The sequence below is a fragment of the Triticum dicoccoides genome, chromosome 2B (genome assembly GCF_002162155.2).
Source record: "Triticum dicoccoides isolate Atlit2015 ecotype Zavitan chromosome 2B, WEW_v2.0, whole genome shotgun sequence".
Classification (NCBI taxonomy): Eukaryota; Viridiplantae; Streptophyta; class Magnoliopsida; order Poales; family Poaceae; genus Triticum; species Triticum dicoccoides.
The window spans coordinates 77,986,851-78,001,169 of NC_041383.1; the positions used below are offsets into that span (position 1 = coordinate 77,986,851).

Here is a 14,319-nt window from a genome sequence, read left to right on the forward strand (position 1 = left end):
CCCTGGGCTCACGAACCGGGGCAAATAGCTCCATTGGTCCCGGTTCTGGATTGAACCGGGACTAATGGGCTAAACTGGCCTGGACGAAAGCCCTGTTTTCTACTAGTGTTAACATCCAAGCTTTTACCTCATACCCAATGTCCTCTTGTTGACCTGGACTAAGCTCCTTGAGTATAGGGTGAAATTCCTTACTCGGCTCTTGGTAACCCTAAATCTACGCGGTTATTTCATTTTGCGTGTATCATGTATTCGTAAGTTCGAGACTATACATGATTAGTGGTTGAAATATTCAAGGATAGAACATTTTACGGCATGTATGCTACAACTAGTTTTCATATACATACAATCCAAATAATAAACTGAAAGTTCCTTACAGCTAATTCAAATAAATATTAAATTTTTATAAGTTCAAAGCTAAAGAAAATAGAATCCACACTATTGCAAACCGATGGAGTCTTCATTTCCATTTCCATGGAACACCATTTTTCTAGGGAATCTCCACGGAACTTATAGATGGTACATAACACATCATTAACTTGATTACAACGTCAATAACTATGCCCATGTTGAGTACCATATCAATGGAACTTTCTTCAAACATAGGTGGTGCATACTGTGTGCTGGTGTCGTTGAGAAAATAGAGTTCAGGTTCATAAAGTTTGTAGTTATAAATAGCGTTGCATGTACTCGTCCATCCTGGTGTACTGAACCTCTGGGTAGAGTAGAGAAGCCTCTTCTTCCCCATCATCTCTGATGTCAAAGTTTGTCAAGCAACCCTCATAAAAAATGTGATAGTAATGCCCTATCCCCACCTGATTAGCAAGGTCTGTACCTGCATGCGAGTAGAATATGTAGTAGGTATGGCAATTGGGGTGAAACTAGATTTTGCAAGGTTCTAAAAGAGGTCTTAAATAACATATCTTTTCCCAACCTTAAGTAAAAGTTATGGATACACACAACACAACAACAAAAGAATTCTTATGGTGGAGGAATCATATTTCTCACATTTATCTAATTTGTATTTAATTATAATTTATGATCATGTACATGACTTGATATATTATCTAATGCATGGCTATGGTATTTTAGTTTTAAAGATCTTTGATCGCTATGTTCTATATGAATTTAAAAGTGTGTTCGTGACCAATCTAAGTATAATTAGAAAATTCATTTTGCAATATAAATAGTTTTCATACCAATTAATTGCTTCCAAATAGAAGTATTTAATAATAATAAAAATATGATAATGTTTACTATTTCTCGTGGAGAAAATCATGCACTTAATTCTATATTTCCACTTCCATAAGAGAGTCGTCTAGAATGGCGAGGATGACTTGCGCATCCTCATAAATGATAATCGGAATAAATAATATATCTAATTTAATTAGTTATTCTTTAATGTTATCAAAAATAAAACTATTAGAAATCATTAGTTATTCTTAAATGATTTCATGTGTCAAAAATAGAAACTATTAGAGATCATGTGAACAAGGTATGCCTACTTTGTGTAAAAGAAAAGAATAGTTAAGGCGATTATCTTAGTGAAGTGATAATTCCTTGGCTAGATGAAGTCATGCTTCTCTCTCTCCCAATTTATGGGAGAAGATGGACATAATTATGTTGTACACATGTCCTAAGATACTCCCCAGAAGCAAAAACGGTTATATACAATGAAAATATATTTTCACACAATTAATCCATTGCCCTTGTAAGGAGATGGCATGACAAAATGGTAATATTTTCCAAGAAATTCCACGTCGCCCTTTCACCATTTTTGTACTAATAAGCTGAGATTTCAAATATTGTATACTCAACAAATAAATGATTTTTTCTTACCTTTCATTGATGCCAAGAATTCATCACTCGGAATGGGAATTTTCTTAAGAACCTTTTCTGAGAGCTTTTCCCATTTAGCAATCAACTCATTTTGACTAAGGATGTTTTCCTGTGGCCGTAGGTATATTGTCTTGTTCAAGGCCCGTGGATCATCAACGCACTTGATTGTGTATGCTGCAATGTCATCTTCGTCCACGAATATCGCTGCATAGTATGATATAACAATGCACAATCAAAAGTGGAAATCCAAAGGGAGTCAAATACACTCAAAAGTAGGAGTCTTAAGAACTAGGAGAAATTAAATAGTACAAGTAATATTTGTTGATGGTACCTTTGACGTTGCCATCTCCATAGACGTGAACCTTCTCCTTGGGTGGAAGAAGGGTACGCATTTGACATAGGTTAGGAACAAAGTAAGCAGCAAAGCAGTTAGCAGAAATGTAGGTGTGGGGAATGTTTCCTTCTTCTATCGCCCTTCTTATCTCCATCTTCTCATCAAAGGTGATCCTTCCTGGTTCAAGGGCATGCCCCATCCTTGCTGGGTCCATGCCGAATTCAGATGGTAGGAAACGCTGCATGTAAAATTGTATGTTCATTATGAATGGATGTGAGGTCATAGTTAATGATGCCTCTATCAATTTAAAAAAAAGAAGGACCACCACATTTCATGTTCTTAATAAACACACACACACACACGCGCGCGCGTGCGCACATGCATGCACGCACACACACACGCACGCACACACACACACACACACACACACACACACACACAATACACACACACGCACACAAAACGTGGTTTTTTAGCAAAAAAAAAATGTCACGCTGATTAGGCGGTCTTAAGGTGTTATGGCTTGTTGCTTGGGCACCGCTAAAATAGGGAGTTTCAAGAAGGGCTTGTTTTGTTACCTGCATCAGTTCCCTAGCCAAGCTCACTCGACTCGATGAATTTTTTTAAGTGCTAATAATTTGTTCGCATCTCCTATTTCCAGCCCTCCCTTTTATAGGGGAAAATAGTGGTCTTCATTCATTAATACTCATGGGGCGACCACTATACAACGACAAAGCGCCACAAACTAAATTATAAGCATTTACATTATGCTAATATGGCCCGCACACAACCGCCTCGGCACCTCTAGCCAAGACCTTGACAAATCCCGCATCAACATTGAACTTGAACTTCAGGAAACCTTCCGGAGACTAAATGGTACATAAAGGACACCCTCCCGAGAGTTGTTCTCAGTAATGGGCCCGTCTGTGTATGCTCCTTGAGTTCGCGGTAAATGGAAGGTTTTTGAAGGCTTTTGGGTCGTCTTTCCTCCATAGGTTTAACTGATATTTTCTTCGGTTTTTCCTTTTAGTTTTATTCCAATTATTTCTTCAATTTTTAAAATCCATATTTAAAAAAATCATGGACACTTTTAATATTGGTGAATATTTCTAATTTTTTTGAACATTTTGAAGTCCATTAACATTTTTGAAGACCATGATTTTTAAATTCGTGAACATATTTTATATTACCAAATATTTTTAAATTCATGAAAATTTTCTATTTTTTCGTAAATATTTTTCGACTTCATGAACATTTGTCAAATCGCAAGCATTTAAAGAAAATTGTGAACCTTTTGAAGGCAGTGAGGGTTGATGAGTCGAAATTTCCTAGGGGCAAAATAGGGCGATAAGTTTCACACACGCGGCTCTAGCATCCCGCTCAAGGATAGGCCCAGATAAGCTGAGCGGCAAGTTTCCTCCCGTTGTTGGTAAGCTTCCAAAACATAGAATCTAGTCTGGGTGATTTTTTTTCATTTTCTTTGTGCTTATGCAGATTTTCTCATGTTTTCCTTTATTTTCTCCTTTTACCTAGTTTAATTAAACATAAATATTTTTTACAAAATACATGAACATTTAAAAAATTGGTGGAACATATTTTCATATTTGTGTTAGTTTTATAAAATTCAATCATTTATTAAAATTCGTGATTTCTTTCCAACCCATTAAGTTTACAATAAATTACGATGATTTCTTTTTAAATATTAAAAAATATATAAATTCGTTAAATAAATTGAAAACATTTTCCTGAGTTGACCAATATATTTTTAAATTTGTATTTTTTAAAAAACCTATCAACAATTATTGAGGTCACCAACATCATGGAAAGACAAGCGAAAAAAGCTAACCAGAGACAGGGGAGCGAGGGAACAACCGGAGGCGAATACTGGGTGGCCCATGTCACGGTTGCAATGTTCTTTTTTCGAGATCGTGATTTGTTTTTCAAAAGTGATGAACTATTCCAAATTCATAATTTTTTTAAAATTTGTGAACTTTTTGGAAATCTGAAAAGTTTTCAAATTCATGAACTTATTTTATCAAAATCGAAGAACCTTTTTCAAATCCGTGTTTTTAAAAAAATCGGATGAACTTTTTTTTTATCAAAATCGATGAACTAAACTGTTTGCAAATCAGTATTTTATTTTGAAAATTCGGTGAACTTTTTTCAAATTAATGATTGTTTTAAATGTTTTCCTTATTTTGTAAACTTTTTTGAGATCCATGATTTTTTAAAAATTGATTAACTTCTCTAAAATTCGTGAATTCTTCTTCAAGTTTTTTTTTTCTTTTTACAAATATTTTTTTACTGGGACTGAGCCATGGGCCAATGGTGCTGTTTTTGGATATAACACGCCAATGGTTATTTAGCCAAGTTGGTGGACGCTGGAATGCAGGTTTGAATCGTACATCATGAAGAATAACATGGGGAAGTTTTTTTTTTCTTCCTGTTTGTTTCTTTTTGAGCATGCACTGGTTGCGAGCAAGCTGGGCTGGCCAACTACCGCTCACCGTCGAGCGCCGACTAGCCTAAGCGACGCTTAGCGCACCGAAAAGGAGCTCTCCTCCTCCGTGGCATATATTATGCGCTTTTGATGAAATGGCACTGAAATGCATAGGGTAGAGTGAGCGAGCAACCTAAATGGACCATTTTGGAACATTCTTAGCTTCTTTACAGGTTTAGGTCCATTTTTTTCTTTTTTCTTTTTCTTATTATCTACTGTTTCTTTTAACAGGTTTTATTTTTATTTTTTCATGTTCCTTTTTTTGTGATTTTTTTTGCTTTTTCAAATAGTGTTTCCTAATGATTGGAAATTTTGGAAAAAGTTTGTTTTCTTAAATCGCAAATTCAAAAAAAATTCCCATTCCCAAGAATAGCTGGCAATTTCTAAAAATGTTTGTTCATCATTTTTTTAAAACATTCTCTTTTTCAAAAATCTTTGGAAATTCAAATAATGATTGTGTTTTCAAGTTATGTTCAGTATTTTAGAACAGTTCATGTTGTGAACAATTGTTCTTAAATTTAAAAATGCTTCAATTTTCGTAATTAAAATATTATGATCGAATTTAAAAAAACAGATTTCAGAAATCTTCACATTCTCAACTCTGTTTCAAAAATTCAATGAATGTTTGGATTTGAAAAATTGGTTTTCCCTATAAATGTTCAGAAAATTCAAAATTGTAGGGATGCTCTGTGCTTCTAGGCGACATTTTGATGGACAGAGTGTCACAAAGAAGGTAGGGATTCTTTGTGCTTCTGGGCGACATTGGGATGCACAAAGTGTCACAAAGGAGCTCCTCCGGCACATTGTACTGGAGGAAATGCGCATAGTAGCGAGGTACTAGGCACTTCAACACTCCGACACTGGAGCAATTATATGTCTCTTTTCCCCGTTTTCTCTAAGAAGGAGGATGCACAATTTAGTTACATATTTGAAGAACGCGTAGTTACAAGATTCTAAAGATTGTCCACGTATGTTATGAAAATATAACAGAGTTTTAAGTGAAATGTTCACAATTTTTTTAGAAAACACAAATTATAAAAAATATCATTGGTATTATAAATGTTATCTTGTTTTCTGTTTTCATGTATTTTAATGATGTTCTTGAAATTAGAAAGTTTACTACTTATAAAAAGTCCGTTTATTTTCATAAATTTTCTTGTATTTAAAAATTATTCAAGAATTCTTAATAATGTTGTTGTATCCTCAGAAATATTCACGGATTCTAAAATGGAAAAGAAAATGAAAAGGAAAAAAGAAATAAGTTAAAACATTATGAAAAATGAAAATAAAAATCAAATGGTAAAAAATAAACCTAGAGAAAACCAGATGGACATGGAATTAAATTAAATAAAGGAAGGAAAAAGAAAAATAGAAACCGAAGGACCACTCAACGGAAATTTATTGGGAAGATTGGAGGAAAAAAGGGGGGGAAAGGAAAGAAAACCAGTGAAAACAAACAACAGAAAAGTGAAGATTTCGTGTGGTGGTGAAGCTATTCAATGCTGCTAGGTAAAGTACTTGTGCATATCCCTGCAAAGAAAATACTTGTGCATATTTTGTTGTCGACTATTTTTTGGAAAAAGAGACATCCTAACTAACATGAGCTGTTAATCATATGAGTTGAACAATTTCTGCAAAAGGTAACACGTCCATACTTGGAGTACAACTCCCTCCGTCCCATATTAGTTGTGTTGAAATGGATGTGTTTTAGTGCTTCATGCATCCGTTTGAGCTAAAAATAATATGGAACGATGGGAGTATTATCTACTTCATTCTTTCCAAAATATAAGGCATGCTACTTTTTTGAACAGTTAGACATCTTTATATTGGACCAAGTTTATGGGGATTTTTTTTCAGTATCTAGAATGCCAAATGAATACAATATGGAATACATTCCGTGGTGGATCTAATGGACTACTTTGGCAATGTTGGTATGGAACTTTTTTCTCTGAAACTTGGTTAAATATAGAAAGTTGAACTTAAAAAAATACACCTTAGAACGAGAGATTCCTAGGTTGACTGAGAGGCTATTGTTCAACACTATTACAGTACCGCTTTCCCCTCTCTGTTGGCCACTGCTTCATATCCTCCACGCCTTCAAATTTTGATGTGTTTCTACATGGTATAGTCTCGAACAAAGTTTGAATAATACCCCTCCGTTGGGATACATAGGACATATTTTGGCTGGTTAATAAAAGAATTGACAAATAACTATATTTGTATGCGGTTTATGAGATACAAAATCATGGTACTAAGTATAATTAATGCTATAAATGAAATGGCATAGAAGAAGGGAACCTAGTTCTTATATCTTTTTTTTCTTTACGAATGAAGCTCCAATAATGCACCAGCGAAAAAGGGAACAGTGAGATCTAGCGTTGCTGTTGCTGTGTGCAACTTCCGTGACCCACGTCAATTCAACAGTTACGACCAATAATAGAGAAGATGATATTTTACCAGAAAGTAGCCAAGCAAAGGCTTTCATTTTACTGGAGGTTGGTGCACGTTATTTTGTCAAGATATTTTTCGACAAGGGGAATATTTTGTCAAGATCTACAAACAGTAATTCAGCAAAGAGCTCTGCAGTGGCCCTGGCGACTGAACTCACTGTTCTAACTTTGTGGCAATGAAACTATGGAAATCTGCCACACACAAGAATATGCTGGCGTCCATTTGTAAAGACAGATCAAAACATACTTTGTGCATTCTCTTTCTATGTATCTAAGAAAAAACCGGAGAACATTGGAGCAGATGAATAGCGGACGGAATATCCTCCAAAATGCACAAAAAAAAAACAGTTTTAGTGAGTATCGAACATATATTCTTGTGCATGTTATAAAAAAGGAATTTTGAAATTGCTACTTCTAATTTTCTACAGGTTGTTCATATGCACATGGTTAAAGTTTGTGTTGCACAAAAAGCTGCCAGAAACTTGTCGTCTAAATAGAAATGTAATTTTCCAGTTGAGCCGATATTTTTTGTTGGATAGAGACAATGGTTGAAGATCGTCAACTAACTAATAGTAATAAACTTCATACTTTCCTAAAAAAAAAGGTGCATACAAACTTTTTTCTGAGAGAAAAAGTTCACACAAACTTATATGTAGTTGCATATAAACTCACATATTAATTCAGCTGGGCGAGTTAACCTACCTTGACATTTCCGGCTTCCTTGATGGCCTCCAGCAGCTTGAGCTGCAGGTGGAGGTTGTGGCTACGGAAGTGAACCCCGGACATGGCCGAGACCACCACGTCCACCTGCTTCACGGCGGCGACGAGGCCCGGTTGGTCGTCGAGCGACGCCTCCAGGAGCCGCGCTCCCTGCGCCTTGAACGACAGCAGCATCTGGAGCTTGTCGATGTCGAGGCCAATCTCCGGCCTCATCAACAAATAGGTCTTGTGGCCCTGAGCTAAGCTCGCCTTCACGATCCTCCTGCCGATGTAGCCAGTGCCTCCAACGACAAGAACCCTGCTCTTCTCCATGCCTCACAAAGAAGAAGATAGATGCAAATCGCTGCTTGCCGGATGCCACTTTCCACCGATGCCTGGTGTGGTGTGTTGACCTGGTTGGGACCTTCACAAGATATGGTAGGTTGGTTACATTACGTGTACGGCCCTAGCTGATATTGTGCATCACTCTATCAGTACCATCATGGTGGTTGATTTTGAGGCCGCATTGATGAGCTGTCGTTTATTTGATGTACTCCTACCTACTTTTATTATAAGCACATGTGATTTATGGCTTGTAAACTTGTGAGCTCAGCTGATACAGTTCACGCATGTTACAAAGTTCCATCCGCGATTGTACTCGACTTAAACTTACCGTTGAAAATCTCAAAAGGTAACATAAGGCATCTCCAACTGCGTGCCCTAAATCAGACACACTAAACGTCTGCGGACACGGATAAAGGAGCCGGCCACAGAAAAGACCAAACATCCTCCCATATTTCAAACAGAGATTGAACAAAAATGATGAAATCCATGCAAACCTGAGGAAATTGAACCAAGTTCATATATCACATTCAAACCAGGCGATATTTGGCAAGTTCAACTAAAATTTAAAAAACCAAATGAAACTACGCGAGATACAAGACGGTGACGGCTTTATCTGCTCCATCATACGCGTGGCCTCCATGGCCGGCGCTCCTTCATCGTTGTGGCGGTTTTCCCAACGATATTAGGGCGCATAGGGACTACAACAATCCTAATTGACCGCCACCTAGCTCTCCCGTTGTAGCCGATCAGCTTCCTCTGCCACCTGGCACATGGCTGCGTCAGCCGTTGACGCCGACCCAGGCCTTGCCTTTGCCAACGACGAGGGCGGCAATGTGCAGAGACTCGTCCACCACAATCTTGACGAGATGGTCGCTGAGGCGGCACCAGCACCGCTCGGACGTCTCCGCGGTGGTACTCGACCAGTCCTCATGCCAGGCCCATGTGAGGTCCACTGGTGGAAAAAGGGTCAAATGTGAAGCACATTAGTGCCGGTTTGATTTTGAGCCGGCACTAATGTGTCTGTTAGTGTCAGTTCCAACGGCTAGCCGGCAGCTCTTATTAGTACCGGTTCGTGGCGAACCTTCCACAAACCGGTACTAAAGTGAGTAGTGCCAGGATGTTGTCAGTCTGGGGCCCCTCCAGTACCTTTAGTACCGGTTTGTGTTACAAACCGGTACTAAAGGTCATCCTACATAAACCCTTCGCCCACCCGAGCTCGCTCTGTTCTTCCCTTTCCCCTCTCCTCCTCTGTTCTTCCCCTCTTCCTCGAGCTCATCACAAATTTTGCCCAAAATTTGTCAAGATTTGAAGGCCCCCATCCATTCAAATGATCACAAAGGTTAGCAACTTTGTCCTTTCATCTCTTATTGCTAGATTAGCTCTTGCAATGCTTTGTATAGTGATTAATTTGTGAGTTTAGTAATTTGGAAGGAATTATATGTGCTAGTATTTGATTTATATGCATTTTGAGGTCAAAAATAACACTTAGTTTGCATATGTAGGTGTGGTTTACTTAGTGCCTTCTAAATCTCCGTCGTAACCACCGTCGATCGCCCGCACCGTCCCGTCGTCAGCACCACCTTGTGGTGAGGCTCTTGTTCATGAGTGTTTTACATTACCAAATTGATGTTGGTGTGATTTGGATATATAGTTACTCGTATAATTATCTTACCCGTACGTTGTTTGTTATACATAGTGCCATGGTTTTGATATCTGTCCCCGTCGGCCCTCGTCCTTGTTATGATCCGGATGTGGTATATTCTCTTTTAAAACTAGTTATTGCATTTCGTGTTTATGACAAATTATGCCCATCAAGTTGACATGGATTTTTTTATCTAGGAGGTATGTGAACCGGAAATTCCAACCGACCCTATTGTCGAGAGGTTAAATTTAGTTGAAAGAGAAAACGAGTATTTGAAAGAAAAATTGAAAAGAATTGAGGGGGAGAAGATGGAATTGGAGTTGCATGTTGCCGATGTCGTCGATGATACAAGATCAAGATGGAGAAAATGCGCTTGAAGATTAGAAAGATTAGAAAATATGCCATTGATAGTGAGGCTTGGTATCATTATGCTATTGGATCAATTGTTACCTTATTTGCAATCTCGATCACATTTGTTGTTGCGTTTGAATGGTTTAGCTAGAGAGTTATTTGTTTGTCGCATTTAAGTGTTGTATGAACTATATATATATATGTATGAACTTTATGTATGAACTTGTATTAATTTGGTCTTTTTCGGTGTTGTGTAATGAAGATGAGCCGACAATGGATGTATGATGACCGATGCTCTCCCGAGTTCATTAATGGCGTACATACTTTTATGCTTGCCGCTGAGGCAAACAAGCGGGCGGATGGTTTTATGCCTTGTCCATGTGCTGGCTGTAAGAATTGTCACAATTACTCAACATCAAGACCATTCACGTCCACCTATTTGAGTCCGGTTTCATGCCCCATTATAATGTTTGGACCAAGCACGAAGAAAGAGGGGTTATGATGGAAGACAATGAAGAAGAAGAGGATGACGACAGCTATCCTGGCCATGGGTTCCCTGAATACGATGATACAACAATGTGGGAAGAAGCTAGCCGGCAATGCGGGAAGAAGTTGAAGAAGAGGCATCAGATGAGCCCGCTGATGATCTAGGTCGGGCCATTGCCGAGGCAAAGAGAAACTGCGCACGTGATTTGGAGAAGAAGAAGTTGCAGTGCATGTTAGAGGATCACAAGAAATTGTTGTACCCGAATTGTGAAACTGACAAAAAAAGTTGGGCACCACACTAGAATTGCTGCAATGGAAGGCAGAGAATGGTGTATCTGACAAGGGATTTGGAAAGTTGCTGGTAATGATAAAGAATATGCTTCCAAAGGACAACTAATTGCCCGAGAGTACGTATGAAGCAAAGAAGGTTGTCTGCCTTCTAGGGTTAGATGTGCAGAAGATACATACATGCCCTAATGACTGCATCCTCTACCACGGTGAGTACGAGGATTTGAACGCTTTCCCGGTATGTGGTGCATTACGTTATAAGATCAGTCGCGATGACCCTAGCGATGTTGAGGGCGAGCGCCCCAGGAAGAAGATTCCTACCAAGGTGATGTGGTATGCTCCTATAATACCACGGTTGAAACGTTTGTTCCAAAACAAAGAGCATGCGAAGGCGATGCGATGGCACAGAGAAGACCGTAAGAAAGACGAAAAGTTGAGAGTACCCGCTGACGGGTCGCAGTGGAGAAAAATCGAGAGAAAGTACTGGGAGGAGTTTGCAGGTGACCCAAGGAATGTATGGTTTGGTCTAAGCGCAGATGGCATTAATACTTTTGGGGAGCAGAGCAGCAACCATAGCACATGGCCTGTGACTCTATGTTTGTATAACCTTCCTCCTTGGTTGTGCATGAAGCGGAAGTTCATTATGATGCCAGTGCTCATCCAAGGTCCTAAGAAATCCGACAACGACATTGATGTGTACCTAAGGCCATTAGTTGAAGAACTATTACAGCTGCGGAATGGAAAAGGTGTACATGCGTGGGATGAGCACAAACAGGAAGAATTTGACCTAAAGGTGTTGCTGTTCGTGACCATCAATGATTGGCCTGCTCTCAGTAACCTTTCAGGACAGACAAACAAGGGATACCGTGGATGCACGCACTTTTTTGATGATACCGACAGTATATATTTGGATAGTTGTAGGGAAAATGTGTACCTAGGACATCGTCGATTTCTTCCGAGCAGGCATCCCGTAAGAAAGAAAGGCAAGCATTTCAAAGGTGAGGCGGATCACCAGACGAAGCCTCGCCACCGTACTGGTGATGATGTACATGATATGGTCAAGGATTTGAAGGTAATCTTTGGAAAGGGTCTTGGCGGACAACCTGTTCGGAAGGACGCTGACGGACGCGCACCCATGTGGAAGAAGAAATCTATATTTTGGAACCTGCCATATTGGAAATACCTAGAGGTCCACTCCGCAATCGATGTGATGCACATGACGAAGAATCTTTGCGTGACCCTGCTTGGCTTCTTGGGCGTGTATGGGAAGACAAAAGATACACCAGAGGCACAGGAGAACCAGCAACGTATGCACGGAAAAGATGGCATACATCAGGGTCAGGCCAGCTACGCTCTTACCAAAAAAGAGAAGGAAATCTTCTTTGAATGCCTACTCAGTATGAAGGTACCGTCTGGCTTCTCGTCGAATATAAAGGGAATAATAAATATGGTAGAGAAAAAGTTCCAGAATCTTAAGTCTCATGACTACCATGTGATTATGACGCAACTGCTTCCGGTTGCATTGAGGGGGCTTCTACTGGAAAACGTTCGATTAGCCATTGTGAAGCTGTGTGCATTCCTCAATGCAATCTCTCAGAAGGTAATCGATCCAGAAATCATACTAAGGTTATAGAATGGTTTGGTGCAATGTCTTGTCAGTTTTGAGTTGGTGTTCCCACCATCCTTCTTCAACATCATGACGCACGTCTTAGTTCACCTTTGCGAAGAGATTAACGTTTTGGGTCCTATATTTCTACACAATATGTTCCCCTTTGAGAGGTTCATGGGAGTCTTGAAGAAATATGTTCATAACCGTGCTAGGCCAGAAGGAAGCATCTCGAAGGGCCATGAAAATGAGGAGGTCATTGAGTTTTGTATTGACTTTATTCCTGACCTTAAGCAGATTGGTGTTCCTAAATCGCGGCATAAGGGCAGACTGGATGGAAAATGCACGCTAGGAGGGGATCAAATAATATGTATGGACGGGCATTCTCTCACTAAAGCACACTACACAGTTCTATAGAATTCCGCTTTGGTGGCTCCGTATATGGAGGAACACAAGAATTTTCTACACTCCAAACACCCGGAGCAGTCTGACGACTGGATTACACATGAACAAACGAGGACTTTTGCTGGTTGGTTGCAGAAACGTGCCATGCATGATGGAGATATTGAAGATGACCTATACTCGCTGTCCTAGTTATCATCTTCGAATATAATGACTTCCAAAGGGTACGAGATAAATGGGAATACATTTTACACGATCGCCCAAGATAAAAAGAACACCAACCAAAATAGTGGTGTCCGCTTTGATGCAACAACCAACACAGGAAAGGAAACATACTATGGTTACATAGAGGACATATGGGAACTTAACTATGGAGGTGGTTTGAAGGTCCCTTTGTTTCGATGCAAATGGGTCAATATGACACGAGGCGGGGTAACGGAAGACCCGCAGTACGGAATGACAACAGTGGATCTCAACAATTTTGCGTATGCAGACAAACCATTCGTCCTAGCCAATGATGTGGCGCAGGTTTTTTATGTGAAAGACATGTCTATCAGGCCGAGAAAAAGAAAAGATAAGGAAGCAAATGGATCATACGATGAGCCAAAGCGCCACATACTTCTTTCAGGGAAAAGAAACATCATCGGAGTGGATGACAAGACAGACATGTCAGAAGATTATGAAAAGTTTGATGAAATTGCTCCATTGAATATTGACCCGAGCATCCAGTTAAATGATGAAGATTGTCCATGGCTACGACGTAAAGGGACACACGTGAAGAAAAACTTCAAAGATGCAGGATGCATACGACTAGAAACCCAACGTTTGCTGGGCCACATAGTCCATGGCCTGCATACAGACTAGAAACCCAACGTTTGTTGGGCCAGGATGCAGGCCTGCAAAGGCCCAGTAGGCCCACAGGACAGTAGAGAACAGGTAGGCCCAGTAGGCCTGCATAAGAGAGGAGCTCGAGAAAGCTACCGCACTAGGGCTTATAAACCAGTACGGACACCGCTCGGCTAGTGAGGTGGGACTAAACTTGCCGCACCGAACCTGCGCCAGCACAGACTTTTAGTATCGGGTCGTAGCACCAACCGGCACTAAAGGGGGGGGGGGTCTTTAATAACGGTTGGAGCCACCACCCGGTACTAAAAGGGGGGGTGGCGCTTCCCGCCGCTTGGTCTGGCCAAAACAGACCTTTAGTACCGGTTGGTGGCTCCAACCGGTACTAAAGGTGCCTTGTATATAAACAACACTTATGAAATTTTTCAGTTTTTCATCTCTCCCTCTGCTTCTTTCTCCTCTGCCCCGTCACCGCCGCCCCTCGTCGCCGTCCCCGTCGCCGTCCGTCGCCATCCCCGTCGCCGTCGCCGCCCCAGA

General features: G+C 40.0%; 1 protein-coding gene across 1 annotated transcript; it reads right to left on the reverse strand.

The window, feature by feature from the left end:
- Positions 1–329: 329 nt before the first annotated feature.
- On the reverse strand, positions 330–8,267 carry LOC119362239 (isoflavone reductase homolog). The gene is made up of 4 exons (XM_037627439.1): positions 7,823–8,267; positions 2,168–2,408; positions 1,837–2,040; positions 330–832 (listed from the first exon to the last, which is right to left on the reverse strand). The coding sequence occupies exons 1-4, from the start codon at positions 8,150–8,152 to the stop codon at positions 666–668; spliced, it is 942 nt and encodes a 313-aa protein (XP_037483336.1). The 5' UTR covers positions 8,153–8,267; the 3' UTR covers positions 330–665.
- Between the last annotated feature and the right edge of the window lie 6,052 nt (positions 8,268–14,319).

Bases quoted from the DNA above. Each gene is read 5' to 3' on its own strand.
- LOC119362239 (XM_037627439.1), bottom strand. From the start codon at position 8,152: ATGGAGAAGAGCAGGGTTCTTGTCGTTGGAGGCACTGGCTACATCGGC. The intron at 2,041-2,167 runs GTACCATCAACA...CATACTATGCAG, and splicing joins TGGAGATGGCAACGTCAAAG to CGATATTCGTGGACGAAGAT. The intron at 833-1,836 runs GTAAGAAAAAAT...ACTCGCATGCAG, and splicing joins ATTCTTGGCATCAATGAAAG to GTACAGACCTTGCTAATCAG.